Genomic DNA, 18,853 nt, shown 5'->3' on the forward strand with positions numbered 1-18,853 from the left:
ATGAGGAAAAAAGGGCACATTACAGAGAAGAGAACAAGTATATAAATAATAGGTAACTTCTCATCAGAAACAATAAAAGCCAAAAGACAATGGAGTGGCCCAACTGTCAACCTAGAATTCAATATCCTGCAAAAATTATCTTCCATAAATGAGGGTAAAATAAAGACATTTTCAGACAAGTGAAAGCTAAGAGAACTGTCACCAAAACTCACTAGAAACGCTGAAGGAAGTTCTTCAGCCCAAAGGAAATGATACCAGACGGAAACTCAAACCTATGTACTGGTCTGGGTAAGGAAAGAAAAGTCAAAATTGGTAAAAATAAGACTTTTTTCTATATCTTAATCTCTTCAAAAGTTAACTGAGTTTAAAGTAAAACTAACATCGTATTACGAAGTTTATAAAGTATGCAGCACCAAGTCTGGGACGAAGTAATTAGAATTCGACTGCTTGTAAGCGTCTTAGGTGGAGTGCTATAATATTAACTCTAAGTATACTGTGATAAAGATGCATGGTGTAACACCTAGAACAGCCACTTGAAAAATAGAAAGAGGTACAGCTAAAAATGCAAGAGAAGAAAGGGCAGTACTAAAAAATACTCAATTTGCTCAATATAGCTAAGGAAACTATTACATAAATACCTCTATAGTAAAACAGAAAACAATTCCCCCAGGGAAGAAGTTGGCTTATAATGCAAAATACATTTTACCACAGAAATAACATTATAAAATATGACTATATTTTTTAAATATTATTTAAAATATTTTAAAATATGACTATAATGTAGAACCTTTGGATAAATTTAGCTAAAATAAAATTTGAGGCTGGACAGGAATCTAACCACCTAATACGTGTACTTGTTTCAGAATAAAAAAATTCCACAATGCAGAAAGAAAGAAACACAGTAGTACCCAGAGCCTGTTTCTCCAACTATGAACTATAATCAGCTGAAGATCCATCATTTTAAGAAAAGAAGTTTATAAATCAAGTATTCTTAATATTTGTACATATTAGAAATAAACCGCAGTCTGTAAATATAAAAATAATATAAAAATAACTTCACTAAAAATTAATTAAAAGCCAAATGTTTAGCAATACCGAATCATTTAATTTTAGTCTTCAGAGTAGTCAATTTTACCTACAAATGCAAAACATAAAAAAAAGGTATATAATAAAAAGTCTCTGCCTCTCGCCCCCATTCTCCAACCACCAAAGAGGGAAAAACAAATACCACTAAAATATAATCAAGGAATATATGCTCCCAATTGTTTCCTGTGGAACCACAGACATGGTAACATTTTTCCTAACACCAGAAATAACATTTTCTTTTTGAATCGGGAATATGTCAAAGTTCACAAAACAGAAAACATCCAGATGACAAGACATGTGAATGCCAAAAAAAAAAGGATCAAATGGAATGTTAAAATAAAGCATGACAAAGGAATACTGTGAAGACAAAATAAGATGAACTAAAACTATCACCTAAGGTTCTATTAAGTCAGTCCGGACCAACACATGACAGGAAATCTGCAGCAATGGAACAAAAGACAGGGTTACAAGTTTCTGTGCCTAGTTCCCAAATTAGTCACTGAAGAATGGACAGCACAAACCAGACTTAGAAACTAACTCCTGCTTATGCATCAGATCATTCCTGAGGACTGACACCAATAAAACAGAATGGGATCTGTGAAATTCAAATGAACATTCAAAAAATTTACAAAGAAAAACATCAACTTACCACCACAGGCCTCCTCAAGTACTTTATATTTCCAAGACCGAATTGCCAATCCTCAATTATTAAGGGGCAAATTATTCAGCTAGGAGTAATTCTAGCTCTTATTTGTCCTTCTCTGCTTTCAGTTTAGACACTTCACTACTTATTAATGCTTTCACCTGAGAAGTAAAAGAAGTTCAGCAAAACCACAACTGCCTGGAGGGCCCTTAGGCCACCATTTCTCTAAATTATCAGAAGAACAAAAGTGGCGAGATTTTTAACCACTCCTATATTGCTAAGAGGAGAATACTAAGAGGCCTGTTGGGCCTGGCCTGTTGGGCCATTACCTACGGCAAATACAAAAACCTACTCCTGACCTAAGACACTGAATTCAAAAGAAGTTGGTAGGAATGCATACAAGTGTTTTCTTTTTTCTTTTTTTTAAATTTTTTATTGTTATGTTAATCCCCATACATTACATCATTAGTTTTAGATGTAGTGTTCCATGATTCATTGTTTGTGCATAACACCCAGTGCTCCATGCAGAACGTGCCCTCTTTAATACCCATCACCAGGCTAACCCATCCTCCCACCCCCCTCCCCTCTAGAACCCTCAGTTTGTTTTCCAGAGTCCATCGTCTCTCATGGTTCGTCTACCCCTCCGATTTCCCCTCCTTCATACAAGTGTTTTCTAAGGAATTCCTTATTCCAGCTATATCTTGCACAATTAAACCCCAACACATTTTTTACACTTTTATGGGAAACACTAGAAGTAACTTAGAAATTGGTCCCTGTGGCAAACAGGGCAAAACAGTAATGTGGCAAAAGCCATATCACTGCCATCAATACGTTATTTCTTGCTGGCAAAGACCACCTCTCCAAGAATATAATCATATCCCCAGCCTCCTTTGCAACTAGGCATGCACAGGCAGATGAAGCAAAGTCAGCCCATAAGATATAAGGGAAAGTCTACTGGGATCATTTCTGGTAGAAATTGTCTTCTCAGAGGAAAGAGAAGAAGGGAAGGAAAATTTGCATTAAAGATAAACTGCCCTTCCCTCCTCTTCCTCCACTAACCGTTGTTGTATAAGATTATCATGCTTAGAGTTGCAGAAGCCATCCAGCAATCATGAGAAGAATCATAACCAACACACAGAAAAATAGAAGGTACCTAGGACTACTGAACTTGGTGAAGGAAATTCTTAGTATTACTTGAACAATTTATCTTTAAGGCTCATTGCATTTTTAACCCACAAGTTAACTCTTTAGGGGATAAGTCACAGACCCTAATTCTGAACTGATGTTCTCAATTACTTAAAATTACAATCCACATGCATTCACTGAGCATCTATTATGTCACTATGCAAGAGAGCTTTTATATGCATTACTTTGTTTTAATTATCAAAATAATCCCATAAGATATTATAATTATTACCATTTTACAGATAAGATACATGAGGCTCAGAGAAGTTTAAGTGACCTGTGGTGATTTAGGGCCAAAGTCACACAGTTAATAAGAGATTAAGACTAGGATTCATACCCCGGTTGTATGATTCTAAGCTAGTGCTCGTTCTAGTGTATCACAGGTACCCTACCACACAGATCACCTTCATTGTCTCTCATATTTATATACCCGGGTATGGTTAAAAAGACCAAAATAAAAAAATGCACACAAAAATTCTTCCAACACTTCTATTCTTAACCCAAGTGGTGGGTAACTTTCATTACTAAGCCTTAGTTTAATTTCATCTGGCTCATCAAAGTATCCCCTGTTCAAATCTATAAATCATAAAACAACTTCTGCAGTGGGCTGCAATAGCCATCCCATCCAGAACCAAATTTTCATATTTTAGGAGCAGATAAGAATCAATGAACAATGGCTTATGAGCTCATAAACCACTAAATAGCAATAGGAAAAGGTATCGTTAAAACCCTGACTCTTTCAAGTAAGCAGTGGTCTGTGACAAAAAGTTTTAGTTAACAGATTCTTTCAAAATGTATTTCCCTATTTCCTCCTCTGCCTAGTTTGTACGTCCTACTCTTAGTCTCCCCTCCAGAACTGACCATAATGTGGTCCAGAACTGACCATAATGTGGAAGTATATATTTTTTTTAATTTTTTTAAAAGAATTTATTTATTTATTTGAGAGACAGAGAATGAGCATGAGAGGGGGGAGAGTCAGAGGGAGAAGCAGACTTCCCGCTGAGCAGGAAGCCCATTGCAGGACTTGATCCCGGGACTCCCGGATCATGACCTGAGCCGAAGGCAGTCGCTTAACCAACTGAGCCACCCAGGCACCCAGATATATATTTAAAATGTAAATTCATTTCATCAGTTAAAGTTCCATGATATCCTTTCATTTTAAAATCAAGTAATCTTTTTTATTTCCTCTCATTCAAAGAAATGCTAAGTAAGGTCCTACTTGATCTTTTTCCATGTAGCCCTATTTTTAAAAATTCTCCCCTCACGATTTACATCACTTTTAAATTCTCATTTGAAAGAATACTGAATTGAGGGGCAACTGGGTGGCCCAATTGGTTAAGTGTCCGACTCGATTTTGGCTCAGATCATTATCTCAGGGTTGCGAGATCAAGCCCCGAATCAGGCTCCATGCCCAGCTTAAGATTCTCTCTCTCCCCAAACCATAAGAGACTCTTAATCATAGGAAACAAACTGAAAGTTGCTGAAGGGGGGAGGGGGAGGGGGTAACTGGGTGAGGGACATTAAGGAGGGCATGTGATGTAATGAGCACTGGGTGTTACATAAGACTGAACTCTACCTCTGAAACTTAAAAAAATTCTCTTTCTCCCTCTTGCTCCCCCTAAAAAAAATAAATTTTAAAATTAAAAAAAAAAAAGGAAAAAACACTGAACTGAGAAGCAATATAACTTTTGAATGAATGAAAAAAGACCTGGGTCCAGTATCTGATTAGCTACTTCCAGTTTTCATATCAAAAACGACACTGGTTCCAAGACACATTATGTTCCACTAAGAAAAAAATGCTGCCAACTAAATTTATACAATACCCTATCAATTACAATTTTTATTTATACTTATTAAAAGAGTGCTTTTAAACTTAGTCAGATTTTTAGTATACATTACTCTCGTGCATAATTTTAAAAAAGAAAAAATAAACTGATGCATAAACTGGTCACACTCAGGAGTCAAGCTCTTCTGAACCACTTTTTTTTTTTTTTTTAAGATTTTATTTATTTGAGGGCGCCTGGGTGGCTCAGTTGGTTAAGCGACTGCCTTCGGCTCAGGTCATGATCCTGGAGTCCTGGGATCGAGTCCCACGTCGGGCTCCCTGCTCAGCAGGGAGTCTGCTTCTCTCTCTGACCCTCCCCCCTCTCATGCTCTCTCTCTCTATCTCATTCTCTCTCTCAAATAAATAAATAAAATCTTTAAAAAAAAAAAAAAGATTTTATTTATTTGACAGAGAGAGAGAGAGAGCACAAGCAGGCAGAGAGGCAGGCAGAGGGAGAGGGAGAAGCAGGCTTCCTGCCGAGCAGGGAGCCCGATGCGGGGCTCGATCCCAGGACCCCAGGACCATGACCTTAGCTGAAGGCAGACGCTTAACAACTGAGCCACCCCGGCGCCCCTGAACCACTGTTTTGAATCAATCATTGATACCTATATTTTTCCACACAATATCATCCTATGTGCCATCAAAAGCCCAGGTGACCCAACATTTGTAATTCCAACCATTAACTCTGAGATTTTCTTTCAAGCCTGCCAATACGTATTCTTCAAGTCTATGCATGAAGAGACATTGACAACTACATCAAAGCCAAAAGCAACTCTAAGATGTATCTGGATTTCAAAAGAATGTAAAAAACAAAACAAAACTGTGCTTCTTAGAATTAATGAAACACAAAAACCTCCACTGTTACCTTGAATAAGACAACATCCCTCTTCCCAGGCTCTAATTTCCACCAACAATAGCAGCTACCAATGCTGAAGATCTACCATGCTCAGCATTTCACATATCTCATTTAACTTTTACAGAAAAGCAAAAGGGTTAACCCTGTTTTACATACATGAAATATGAGGCTCACAGAACCTTAGTAACTTGTCCAAGATTACACAATTAATAAGTGGCAGAGTTGGGTTTCAATCTCTGGTCTACCTTCAAAGTCCTTATTCTTTCCACTGCTTCAGTAATTCTCAAAATTTAATGCATGTCTGAATCACTTCAGGTGATTCTTCCAGAGTGGGAAAAATATTGCAAATACTGTATATATGTGCAAATCAAATAACTTACATATATATATACACACACATACATATACATAAAGAACTCTTATAATGCAATAAGACAAATAACCCGATTAAAAAAAATGGGCAAAAGATCTGAATAGACATTTAAAGATATACAAATGGCCAATAAACACATGAAAAAATGCTCAATATCACAGACTACTAGAGAAATGCAAATAAAAGCCACAATGATACCACTTCCCACCCACTAGGATGGCTATAATCAAAAGACAGACAATAACAAGCATTGGCAATGATGTGGAGAAACTAGAACCTTCATAAGATGACTGCTAGTGGGAATATAAAATGGAGCCACTTTGGAAATCAGTCTGAAAGTTCCTCAAAAAGTTAAACATAGTTACCATATGACCCCGCAATTCCACTACCAGATTTATACTCAAGATAAATGAAAACAGAAGTCCACACAAAAATTTGTACATGAATGTTCAAAGGAACATTATTCATAATAGCCAAAAATCTATCAACTAATAAGTGAGTTAATAAAATGTGGTGGTATATCCATCCAGCAGAGTATTATTCGGCAATAAAAAGGAATGAAGTACTAATGCTGTTAACATGGATGAACCTTGAAAACATTATGCTAAGTAAGAGCCAGTCACAGAAGACCACACATCGAATGATTCCATTCTTACAGATTCCACTTCTTTAGGGAAAGAAAATAACTGCTCAAGGCTGGAGAAAATTATGGAAGTAACTGCTAAAAAGTACAGAGTTTCTTTTTGGGGAAGCAAAAATGTTCTCAAGTTAAAGTGTTGATGGTTGTACAATCCTATGAATATACTAAAAAACTTTAAATAGGTTAATTGTATGGTATGTGAATTGTATCTCAATAAAACCTTAAAAAAAACAGTCTAGACCAGATTACTTCTAAGGTTCCCTTCTAGACATAACAGTCTCTGAGACAATGAAAAAATTCTCAGAGTATCCATAAACAGACAAGAATCCAATCCCCAGTGAGTCCCACAAACCTACAGTTTAGAGAAGGTATCATATAGTACAGTAATTCCTCACTTGAGGTCACTAGACCTCCAGGTGTCCACAAAGAAAGGACAGGTGCTTCTTAAGCCAGTTTCCATTTTTCAGAACATCTGTGAGGAACCATACACTCAGGCTTCTCCGAGGTAAAGTTTCAAGTATCTTTGCCTTTGTCTGGATTCATGTTAGTAGTTTTAAAATAATGATTCAAAGCTGATTGACAGTTTGATGTATGAAAAGTAAAAAATAAGAAAAATTATTAGTTAAAATGTGCTTTTTGATAGGCAAAATGTTTCAAGAAATGGGACTTATGATGATTTCCTTGATTAAAAGCTTGGATAATACAGAGAAACAGAATAGTGCACTAGTCTAGAAATTAGAGAAATAGCTTAGCATTTTTTCTCAATATGATTCACTTCATCTCACTGTGCCTCAGTTTCCATTTTCATTGACAAATATGACAGTGTTCAACAGACTCTAAAATTCTATGATTTTTCCATGTTATACAATGACCTAAAAATGTCTGCTAAGAAGGTAGTTCTTTATGTTGAGGATTCCTGCAAAGAACTTTCTTTATTGACTCTTAATATATCATGAGAATAAACAATGCTAAATATATAGTATTAATAAATAATACATAGGCTGTAGTATTTAGAAACTTATAAGTTGTCTTAGAAAGCAAAGAGAGAAAAAATAGTAATAATAAACTAAAAAGAAGTAAAGTTTGCTTGTCTAAGCAAAAGTCAACAGGAAACACTTCAGTATAAAATCTCCCCAAAGCATGGAATGTCCCTGATTAACAACAAATGAATTATCTTTCCTTCTCATATTTTACTCCCAACACACCAGCTTCCAAATAGATCCCTGGAACAAACGAACTGAAGGGGGGGAGAGCAAAGGAAAAATACTGTATCATAATTGGTTTCCTCCCTTCAAAATTCCACAAGATGAAAAGGGGGGAAGGGAGTGGAAACTAGCCATAACCCAGCATGAAATTCTCTTATTTACAGCTTAATACACTACATCTCCCATTACATCTCCTACTTACAGCTTAATAATTATTGTGGTCTTTTAGTTTTTCCCTCTTTTTAAAGTCATAAAAATTATTCTCTGCCTACTAACAATTTCTTTATCTTAAGAGAAGCTATTTGCACTTTTTTTGAGTGAATTCACACTAACTTAAATAGAGCATAATACTGGTTGGGGTATCGGTGAGAAGGACTACTATTTGTGGGGTTTTGGGGAGGAGGGTGATGGGAACCTCAAAAAAAGAAAAGCAGAGGCACCTGGCTGACTCAGTCCCTATAGCATGCAACTCTTGATTTCCAGGTTGTGAGTTCAAGTACCACATTGGGGGTAGAGATTACTTGAAAAAAAAAAAAAAAAGGAAAAGCAGCAAGCAAGATCTTTTACAATATAATACATATAAAAACTCAAGTTCAGAGATTTCTGATGAATTTTTAAATGTCGTTCTATTTGCTAGGACAGACCAGAAAAGCCAGACTACCCCCTTCCTCAAGCAACTAAAGTTATTATGAATATCAAGAGTATGCAATTTTCAACTTCCAATTCAATATTATCATTGAAAAACAAAAATCAGAAACCTAAACTCACCTTTTAGGAGGTAATATAGTATTCTGCTCACAACTACATAGGAGTGAAGGGATTCATTCCAATAATTTAATATAAAAGAAGAACATACATCATTCGAATAAAGAATGTACTAATTTTGGAACACCAACAATCTATGTATTTATATATTATATGTAAATATAGATATATTCAACATCAAATAGCACAGTACGTTGTTTTTTTTTTAAAGATTTTTTTTTTTTTAATTCATTTGAGACACAGAGATAGAGAGAGAGAGCATGAGCAGGGGGAGAGGGAGAAGCAGGCTCCCCGCCGAGCCAGGAGCCCGATGAGGGGCTTGATCCCAGGACCCTGGGATCATGACCTGAGCCGAAGGCAGACGCTTAACCATCTGAGCCACCCAAGCGCCCCTAGCACGGTACGTCTTAAAGTGCCCACATGAATCAAAGTATAACACAAGCCAAACAGACACCACTCTAGCCCCCTACAAACAGAGCAATAAAACATTTCACCTAAAAACAAGTAAGGTGCATTTAAATATAACCAGTTACATTCATTTAACAATTCTGCCAGCCTAAACAAAGGGTACAAAGACACAAAAACGAATTAAGACTTACCCCCTGACTTCAAGGAATTCACATGAAGGGGGAAGCCAAAAGCAAGTGCAAAATCAAAATCCTCTGAGATCACAGTGAACAACAACTTGCAAACTTAGTGGCAACCATTAATTTGCCAGGTGACAAAGTGGGAGGAAGGATATCAGCAGGCAAAGAGAACGGCACATATAAAGGCATGAATGTACAGAGCACAATTAGATAACTAGAAGTCCTGAGTGGCCAGGGCAAAGGGAGTAAGAAGGAAGGATGAATAAGCATGAAATGGCAGTAATTACACCAGGAAAGGAAGCTGTGGCTAGGATGCAGAGGGCCATATACTACAAGATGTGTAGTCTTTATCTAGAAGGCCATAGAGAACCCAGTATATAATAAACAATGTTTTTTTTTTAAGATTTTATTTATTTGACACAGAGAGAGTGAGAGAGAGAGCACAAGCAGGGGGAGCTGCAGGCAGATGGAGAGGGAGAAGCAGGCTCCCCTATGAGCAGGGAGCCCGATGTGGGGCTCGATCCCAGGACCCCGAGATCATGACCTGAGCCGAAGGCAGCCACTTCACCAACTGAGCCACCCCATAAACAATGTTTTTAGAAAGCTAACTGGTGGGGCGCCTGGGTGGCTCAGTCGGTGAAGCATCTGCTTTTGGCTCAGGTCATGATCTCAGGGTCCTGAGATCAAGTCCGGACTCCCTGCTCAACGAGGAGTCTACTTCTCCCTCTTCCTCAGCTCCTCCCCCGTGCTCCTGCGTGTGCTCTCTCTCGATCAAATAAATAAAATCTTTAAAAAAGAAAAGAAAAGGAAAGAAAGCTAACTGGTGACAATGTGGAAGACAGACTTAAAAGAAGAGATTGAGGGGTAGGAGATATGAGAACACTACTGCAACAGTTAGGATATTATTGCAATAACGCAAGTGAAATGTGATGGGGTCGGCAATAATACAAACAACTAAATAACAGAAGCAGAACAACCTATATCAACTTAGCAGTGACTGTGTGTCCCTATCCTTGACCATAAGCTCGGGTACCAAGGTATAGGCAATAGGGGAAAAAAAGAAAAGAATGTAAACAAGAAGTCTTTAGAAGATATAATCACAGGACTTAATGACCACTGACCTTCCATACCCCACAGGGAATTTTCACTTACACACTAATTTGGCCTTTCTAAACTGCTTCTGAAAATTTATTACTTTCTTCACTTAGAGATTTCTACTAAAATACCTTATTTCACTTAATAAATGTTTAAAACTTTTCATTTTTAACCTTATGAAGAGTTCCAGGTATTTTGCACAGGAATTATTTAAGTCTAAAAATTCCCCTGTGGCCACATGAAAAACAAAAAGAAACAAATGCAGAATTAAAATAGAATACTTCCCGGTGAGAAAACAATGATCTTGGTATTTCCAACTTTGGATAAGACTAAATATATATGCCCTAGTTAGAAGTAGACAGTAGAAATAGTCACAAATAGTACCTAAATTAAATATGGGGCAGGAAAAAAGGAACTCTTTAAATTAAAATCTTTGGGCTCCAAACAATTCGACTATCCAAACACATAATTTTATTATAACAACACACAGTTCATATTTTTCACAAAATCAACATGAGGTTATGCACCACAGGAGAAAACAGGCAACTGACAGAGCTTACAGACCCAACTCCAATTTGATAAATGTGTTACTAAAGGGAATTAAGAATTGTAGCCACTCGGGCGCCTGGGTGGCTCAGTCGTTAAGCGTCTGCCTTCGGCTCAGGTCATGATCCCAGGTTCCTGGGGTCGAGTCCCACATGGGGCTCCCTGCTCTGCGGGAAGCCTGCTTCTCCCTCTCCCACTCCCCCTGCTTGTGCTCCCTCTCTCTCTCTGTCAAATACATAAATATGTTTCAACATGCAAATTATCTTCCATCCTTTATAAAAATATGTTTGTTGAGCTGTCAATTTGTATTACAGGATTGTTAAAACAGTGGTGTCTCTTTCAATAAAATGAGTCATGCTTCCCTCTATAAAGATACTGATTTTCACAATGCTTACGAATACAGGTAACTTTAATGAAAAAATATGATACACATTTCCCACTAAATTTAATGTTCAAAGAGAAAATTATATTTGTCATGTTCTAACAAATAGTGCTAGTGTGCAATCATCTGAGGTTGACAGGCTCACCCCCAGATATTAACCATTAACCAGAGGTGTCAGTTTAAAAATCTCTGTGAAATCACTAAGGTCAGTAAATGTTACAATTCAGTGGAAAGATTATTTAAATAAGAATTTCTACTTTAATGATTATAATTTGACTAATAAATTTTTAAGATCCTTGTTTTTTCATGATAGTATATAGGTTATAGGTCCCGCCACTAAAGGAAAAAAAAAAGTTTGTATTGCGTTAGTTCCAGTTATAATTTCTAGCTGAGTCAAAGCTCTAACAGCCTTAAAGCAGGAAATCCAAAAGGAAATTCCATCATCAGTTCCTGGGGCTTGGTAATTCAATGGTTCTTTGAAACAAAGATATAAAAGTTCTCAAACTATTTACTATAACCTTACCTCATATCTTCAAGTAAATCACATTCTGCGTGATGTTTGGCTTGAAGTTTTGTCATCTGCTCAACTTGAGTGTTCTTCAGTTCTTGTGTAACTTTCACCTAAAATATACCATATATTATGAAGGCCATACTGCAACTTTAACAACAAAGTACTTAAGCAAAATACTTAATACCCGTCAGAATATATATCTCTTGCTCACTTCTCCCCTAAAGGCCATAAATCCATTATTAGCCACCTAATTTTGTTTACTGAGGACACTTAATAAGAAATCTAGCCAAATATCCTGAAAGAGGTTAAATGAAAGTAAAAGACTATAAAAATTACAGATTAAGGAGGTGCAAAATAAACTGCCAGTCATTCCTTTTCATGCACAAGCTCAGTACATAATGTAGTAGGTCTTCTTAGAGTTTGAAGAGTCTATCTTCTATTTCTTCCAAAAAAGATTCAAAGATTTTAACCACCAGGAGAGGTGAGCTGAGTATAGATGGCAGAAGTGACTATAGGAATGCCTAATGTATAATGGCCAAAATTTACACAATCATGAAATTATATGCATAAATTGACTACATAAATTATTCCATAATGGCTGCGAGAAAGCACAGTGTCTCAGGATGATGCCAACTCGCTGACAGCGCATCAAATCACAATCTCTTTCTCACAAAGGAGAAAGCAAAAGTGACCTTCCAGCATGTGCAGTGCTTTTAAGCCACCCCAGCAAGCCGGTCCCCGTGGCGGCTCCACTTCAAACAGAACAGCAAATGCAAGCTGTCCAGTGCCTCGCCAGCCAGGCCTGGACCCCAGGGTTCCAGGTTACAGTGGGCCTGGAATCCCCGCCGCGGCGGAGCCGGGCTAACTCGGAGGGGTGGGGGTACATGTGTGAAAGAAAAGAGTCACTTAACTGGAGAAACCCGGATTAAGAAAGAGAAAAAGAAGAAGCAGACACGAGCGAGTTAGGCATTCGGCAAATGTTTGCCCACGAGGGGAGGACAGAACAGCCTTCTCCACCCAATGCCCTGAGTAGACAGTAACCATCTGCAGGATTAAAAAGACAAGGACACAGCCTCAGCCCTTGGGAACGCTGGGGAAGAGGGCAGTGAAACAGTTCTCGAAGGGCGCAGGGGGGAGCCGCTGACACGCCGAGAGCACCCGTCACTCCCACCCCAAGCCCAGATCGCGGTGCACACGCCACACACTGCCCGGTTCTCGCTCTCCGGGGGCAGTACCACCGCCTCCCGGCCCCCTAGCTGGAGAGGCGGGACACGATTGGGTGTGGGGGGAGAAAGGCTTAATTTGTTTTCCCCTGGGGTGGGGGGCGGTGACTAGTCCAACTTCTTTTCGGCCGCCCCGTGGGAAAAGCAGGCCGAACCTTACGGCTAGGCTGGAAACAAATTCCCTGAAAATTATCAAATGGGCGAGGGTGGCGACAAGCTGCTGGAGGGCTCAAACCTGGCGCAGACTAAACAATCACACAAGCACAGGCTCTGCAAAGCTGCAGGGGCTCCCCGCCTCCCCTCGGTGCAGCCCCGAGAATGCACTTTGCAGCGAGCAGCACTGCCATGCGCGCGCACACACACAAATGCACACCCGAAACTCTTGTGAAATGTCTAGGGGTCTCCCGTGCTGTGGAGGGGACGAGCCCGGGCCGCCCCTTCGTCGGAAAGACACCTCATTCGCGTGGCCCTCGCCTGGAGCCGGCGGCAACTCAGTGACAAGCCCGAGGCGACGGCGGTCACGGCCCCTTGCGGAAAGGGGGAGGGGGCGCCCCAGCCGCGTCCCTTGTACACATCCATCCCAAACCCCAAAGCCCCCCAACTGCACCCTCACCTTCCTCGGCGGCGGCTGCATGATGCTGAAGGGACATCAATCCTCCCCCGACGGCGGCGTCAGCTAGGACGAGGAGATGGGGGGCCGTGAGGAGTGGCGGCTCGGCAAGCGTGTGTGTGTGTGTGTGTGTGTGTGTGTGTGTGTGTGTGTAAGGAGAGTCTGAGAACGAGGACTCGCCCGGCAGGGAGCAAAGCAAGGCCGGCGGGCGGCTGGAGGACCCGGGTCGGAGGGCGAATGTGAAGAGAAGGAGCAGGAGCCCGGGAAGGCCTGGGGCTCCGGCGGCCCGGGGGTGTGTGAGGGAAGGAGGCGGAGACCGCGAGGGGGCGGGGGCCCAGGAGCCGGGGCGCAGGGTCTCCTAGCTCGCCGAGCGGCTCTCGAGCAGCAGCGTCGTCTCGCTCCCCGCCCGCCGGCGCCGCAGCTCCTCGCAGACGCGGCCCCCCGCCCCCACTCAAACAGCCCAGCCCAGCCCTCGCTGGGCCCGACGCCCCCGCCCGGCCCGGGGAGGTGGAAGGCGGTGCCGCGCTCTCGGCTTCGGCTCCTCCACTCGGGCCGCGGGAATTTCCGGCCCCACCGTGTGGCGCAGCGCCCCGCTCCGGCGGCAGAAGGGACAACTCAGTCCAGAGCCGGGTTCCAGGGGCCGGGCCACGCTGTAGGGAGGGAGCTTGGCCGCGGCGCGGGGTTTCGGATCTCGGCGGGGGACGTGGGGGAACTAACGGATCGGTCGGCGAATAGGAGGGGTAGAAACGCTAGTGGAGCACGGAAATCCCCCCGTTGTCTCCGAGAGTGGCACGTTCCAAACGCCTCCTGTCCTCCCTCCCCCACACCGAGAGCCAGCCGGGGTCTTCACGCGCGCTTTCCCGCCAGGCGACCGGGCGCGCGCCTCCGATCGGGGCCGCGCACGTGGGCGGGAGAGGGCTCTGCGCCGACGCACGCGCACCAGCCGCCCCCGCGTCCTGCCGGCATTTGGGCTGCAGTGTTTCTGTGTTTGTGTGTGTCTCTGTGTGTGTAAGGGGACGACCCTCAGAGTGAAGTTTTTACAGTGGCGCGGAGGGTAGTATGCCTGTGGCAGTAGGGGAGTTCCGTTTTTTACTTCTTTTCGGTCTTCCAACACCCCTCTCTGGCGAGCGAATGCGAGGGCCAGAGAGGCAAGCGTGCGGGGGCGAACATGGACAAGTTCTTCCTCAGCCGGCCACAGGTGCCTGACTGCTGCGGGGGCGGGGCAGGGGGATGTCTAGTTGCCCTGCAAAGAAGAAAACGGCTCTCTGCTACAGGGCATTCACGTCAAAGAGCACGGACTCTGTGCTGGAAGGGAACCGTGAGGTCGTTAAGACCAGGACCCCAATTCACAAATGGGGAGGCTAGTGCCCATAGAAGAGGAGAGACGTTTTGTAGGTCACACAGCAAGACTAGACTCTCTGGGTCACGAAGGGTTCTATGGGTCATTAAAAAAAAAAAAAAAAGGTGCAGGTGATAACCATGAGGAAAAGTAGCGGAGGCAGCAGGGGCAAAGGAAGAAGCTCGTTTGGGTAGACAGGACCTCTGGGTGTCAGTCCACTCTGTCTGCCTCTGACTGGCTGGGTAAGCTCTGCCTTCCTCATCTGTCAGTGAGGCTATTCATCCAGGCAGCCCCCTTCACCCCCGTTCCTGCCCTGTCCAGACCATCTGGGGGTAGGGGTATCAGCCTCCCTTGAGGTCCTTAAGAGAATGAAAATACCTCTTCCGGAGCCACACGAATGTGTGGAGGGTGAACTAGATCGCCCCACGGTTTCATCAGAAGTTGGGGTCCCAGACACCTGTTTCTCAGAAGTGTAGTCAGGCAAAAGAGGAAAGTGCCTGAGGCCTGGAGAGACCCAAGTATATTGCCCGAGGCCACAAGTGGCCAGAAATTGGGAAGATGGAACTTGAATCCAAGTTGTTCACACTGAATTACCTAGATTCTTATACAGGAAGGTGATAGAATCAGAGCTATGCATGAGTCAGATTGTGTAGGAACTAGGAGATCAGGCTTGTGTTTTCTAGTTTCCTTGAGGCTATTCAAAAGTCAGCCCTTCACCAGAGTCCTCAATCACTTATCAGGGAAGGCCTGGGGCAATGGAACAGGTGGGCGGAGTCCCAGCTCCCTGACAGCTGTGGGGCAGCAGTTAGAGCTCAGGCCAGAGGTAGCCAGGCTGAGCTCCAATCTCAGCTTCAGCACCAATTCATTGTGAGGCCTTGAGCTAATCAGTTTCACTGCTTTCAGCCTTTCTCACATGTAAAATGGGGATATAATACTAGCGCTGCAGGCTTGTTGTATTAAATAGAATTTCTTCTACCACAGGGCCTGGTACATAGTCAGTGTTCAATAAATGCTTACAGATTCATCATTCATTCAAAAGATATTTGCTAAGATCCTGCTTTGTGCCAAGCCTTGTGCCAGACACTGGGGATACAGAGGTTAGCAAGACAGAATCTGCCTCAGCCTTCAGCAAGGCTGAGTTCCAGACCAGCCATTCCATGAATGCTGGAGGGGGAGTGGGGGAGGGGTAACAGTGCTTCCCCAGATGCGGTGTCATGCACACAGAAGGTGCTTAACAAAGATCTGCGGGATCTTAGTCCTGGGTGCAACTAGTCTGGCCCAGAGATTATCCTCCCTTCACCTCTCTTTTCTGGAGGTGAGGACTAGGAGTATAAAATTGCTAGATGTTGGGAGCTTTGGGATCCAGCCTCTACCATTGATAAGCCGGGCCTTTTCTGGGTCTTGGTCCCCAACTATGGAATAAAGTAAGTGAATGAGCCTGGAACTTAGTAGGCTCTTCACAGATGAAGTACAACCCTGGGGCTCTATTTTGTGGAGTTAGGGGGGCATCCTCCACCTGATCCGCCATTATTCTAAAACGAGGAACGGCATAGACTTTCTGGGATGACTTCCTTTGGAGGTATGATAAAAAGCTAAGGGGCAACACCAGATGACCTGCTAACTGCTTTTTCAAAAATGTGCTTGTTTTTTTGTTTTAAATGTGTTTAACATTTACTAAGTGACTTTCCCAAACTCCAAACTTTCCTATTACTTTTCTGAGCTTATCTTCCCTATAATCCTGTGAGACTGTTATTTTATTCATTTTACAAATGAGGAACTGGAGACTCAGTGAAGATAAGTAATTTGCCCTGAAGTGATGGATTTGGGACCAGAATCCAGTTCTCCCATTTGCCTCTTGTTCAAAGGAAATGAGAGCGTTCACCCAGGAAAAAAAGCAGACTCAGGAGAATACAATCCATATATTCCAAACTCTACAGGGATGGGGAAAGGGATTTTTCTATGATTTAGGTAAGCCTGACTTAAAACGTACTCCTTTGAATGAGGCTGGGAACTTCCAGAGCCTTGCTCCTGCAGTGCAGATAAGCACTGTTACCAGATGTAAAATCTCTTGAGATTCTTTGAGGTAATGCCACAGAGCTGTCCTGTGGCCACAGAGCAGCATGCATTATGGCCCCAGAGACAGAACTGGGACAGGTCTCAGCTGCATCTAAGGAAGGTTTTCCAGGCAGAGCTGCCCCTAGAGGGGGTGAGCTTCCCCATCCCTGGGGCAGTGCAAGTAGCTGTTGGCTCCTTTCCACCAAGGAGGCCACAGATGGGATTCTCACCCTGGGAAGGAATTAATAACAGCTACCATTTATTTTGCCTCTTCTATGTTTCAGGCATTGAAGTAGGCATGCTATTTACATTATTTCTAACCTTCACAACTTCTCATGGTACATATGACCCCATTTCACAGATTTCACAGACTGAAGATCAGAAGCAAAATGACCAGCCCAAGGTCACACAGCTAGGACAGGAGAGCTAAGGCCTGGCCCCGGCTCCCTCTGGCTCTGAAGCTATGCTCTTCTTCCAGCGTGCATGCTGCTGTACAATCTCCCAGAAGGAACATGATTCTAAATTTAAGTGAGAGCCAGGATTAGAAGCTGGCCTAGAGGGGGCATATGAGTAGGCATTGGAAGATGAGCTATTCCAATATTCCACAGGGCTCCCAGGAGAAACTCCAGGGATGTGAAGTGGGCAGCAGCCCTTGAGCATGACTAGAATGTAAATAGCACCCCACCACGGTTCAGAGTGGCCACCCAGGACAGACTGGCACTCCATCCAAGGCTCTAGAGAAGGCAGCCACCATCCCATGTGCCCATACTGCACCAGGTCACCTCCCACCCTCCTTGTAGCTAGGTTCACAGCCCTCTCTACTCCCTTTCCTGCTCTATCATTATCCCCCACTCACATTGGTGCAGGCTGCTCAGGAATACCTGTTAGCCCATCCAGATGCTAGCTATTCCTTGTTTGAGCCCCACTGAGGCTACCTGGCTACATTGCTGCAAATAATGCAGTCTGTGGACCCTACCCCCATTTACCTCCCTACTACTCTAGTTAGCTTTCTCCCTGTATTTCCACTCCCTGCCCTCCTCCTCACACACACATACCAGCTTTTTCTCCTGCCTGAGCTAATCCCCTCAACACAGCCCTCTGGTAAGCCTGGTGTGGGAGCGTGCCTCCATTAGTCAGCTCTCAAGACAGAGAATCACAGCCCACTCAAAGAGGCTTCAAGATCAGTGACCAGCAGAAGAGGGCAGCGGCTCCCTAGGACACAAAGTGATTTTGTGGCAGAACTAGACCTTGGATTCTATCTAGCATCATCACTCAACAAGTCCCTTCTTCTGGGCTCAGTCGTAAGCAGGTCTCTGGGGTAAGACCCAGGTCTTGCACTCCAGGAACTCCCAATCTCAACACATGGACCAAAGGTCATAGCCATGAATCCAGAACATGCAGGGTCAGGAGAATCATAGGGACCCAGATTCCACCTGGTGGTAGTATGGGGTCTAAGCCAGAGGTAGGTCCCTGAGAGGCAGGCACTGGGACAGGGAATTATCTGGTCAGCTGGTGCCAGGGAGTGTTACAGCTTGGGTGGGGGTGAGGAACAGCCAGTCCCAGGGCTATAGTAGGAGCTGAGAGTCACATGGTTTTGATATGAGGAAGCAGGAAACCAAGGTCTTTGCCAGCCACTTGCTGAATGTGACCTTTTGGGCACAGCTATGTGATCTGTAAAGAACTGAGGAGCTATGTATGCTAGGGACTGCCCATCTTGGGACACATCAGGGAAGCTTGAGTGACTGCCTATGTAGGACACCAACAAGGGCCTTCCCACTGGGAGCTGCACTGTGATCACAACTCTGTGAAACTTGGACTGATGGATAAAACAGTCAGGATTGGGAGGAGGATTGACATCACAGGGACTTGGGGTCAGGTAAACCTGGGTGAGATGTTTGGTTCCTCTTCTGCCTAGCTTTGAGTTCTT

General features: G+C 43.1%; 1 protein-coding gene across 3 annotated transcripts in view; it reads right to left on the reverse strand.

Moving 5' to 3' along the window:
• The window catches only part of FCHSD2 (FCH and double SH3 domains 2), a 303,597-nt gene extending 289,410 nt beyond the window's left edge, over positions 1 to 14,187 (reverse strand). For 2 of the 3 annotated variants that reach the window (XM_032427142.1, XM_032427143.1), the window contains exons 1-2: positions 13,536 to 14,187; positions 11,712 to 11,809 (exon numbers count right to left, since the gene is read on the reverse strand). In XM_032427142.1, the coding sequence (XP_032283033.1) occupies positions 11,712 to 11,809; positions 13,536 to 13,556 (119 nt within the window). In that variant the 5' untranslated portion in view covers positions 13,557 to 14,187. Of the gene's footprint in view, positions 1 to 11,711; positions 11,810 to 13,535 lie in introns of those variants that run through there. The other variant, XM_032427144.1, reaches the window with a different exon arrangement.
• Positions 14,188 to 18,853: the final 4,666 nt, after the last annotated feature.

This window comes from Phoca vitulina, unplaced genomic scaffold, assembly GCF_004348235.1.
Source record: "Phoca vitulina isolate PV1807 unplaced genomic scaffold, GSC_HSeal_1.0 scaffold36, whole genome shotgun sequence".
NCBI classification, from domain to species: Eukaryota; Metazoa; Chordata; class Mammalia; order Carnivora; family Phocidae; genus Phoca; species Phoca vitulina.